The sequence below is a fragment of the Penaeus monodon genome, chromosome 24 (genome assembly GCF_015228065.2).
Source record: "Penaeus monodon isolate SGIC_2016 chromosome 24, NSTDA_Pmon_1, whole genome shotgun sequence".
Taxonomy (NCBI): domain Eukaryota; kingdom Metazoa; phylum Arthropoda; class Malacostraca; order Decapoda; family Penaeidae; genus Penaeus; species Penaeus monodon.
The window spans coordinates 31,231,482-31,231,849 of record NC_051409.1 but is presented as its reverse complement, the minus strand read 5'-3'; the positions used below and the strand labels follow the sequence as shown (position 1 = coordinate 31,231,849).

General features: G+C 40.2%; 1 protein-coding gene across 1 annotated transcript in view; it reads right to left on the bottom strand.

Annotated features, from left to right (window-relative positions):
• The window catches only part of LOC119588719 (chorion peroxidase-like), a 10,148-nt gene that overhangs the window by 2,714 nt on the left and 7,066 nt on the right, over positions 1-368 (bottom strand). The window contains exon 7 of the mRNA XM_037937359.1: positions 39-178. Within this exon, the coding sequence (XP_037793287.1) occupies positions 39-178 (140 nt within the window). The remainder of the gene's footprint in view (positions 1-38; positions 179-368) is intronic.

Below are 368 nucleotides of genomic sequence, written 5' to 3'. Positions count from 1 at the left end.
CGTTCAAACCATCCGATAAAAGACCATCTTCTCCCAACCTGTATCTGGCTGTGCCCGAAGCGAAAAGCAGCGGCAGCGAATTCGTTAGCAATGGCTGGGTGTATCTTGCTATCGTAGACACTTGTGTGGTTTCCTTCCATCTGAGGACTGAGCTCTAACTTCTTCATAAATCTGGGTCCTGGGGGGGGGGGGCGTAATTAAAACAGCATTATAAATGGTACTTTAACTATTTGTATTTGTTCTTGATCGACAACCGAACAGGTCTGGTTCCTAAAAAAAAGAAAAAAATTATCTTTTTTTGTATTTCATACATCGAAGAAACATTCATCGTAACAATAAAAAATTAACCAATTCCATCTCTCTCCATT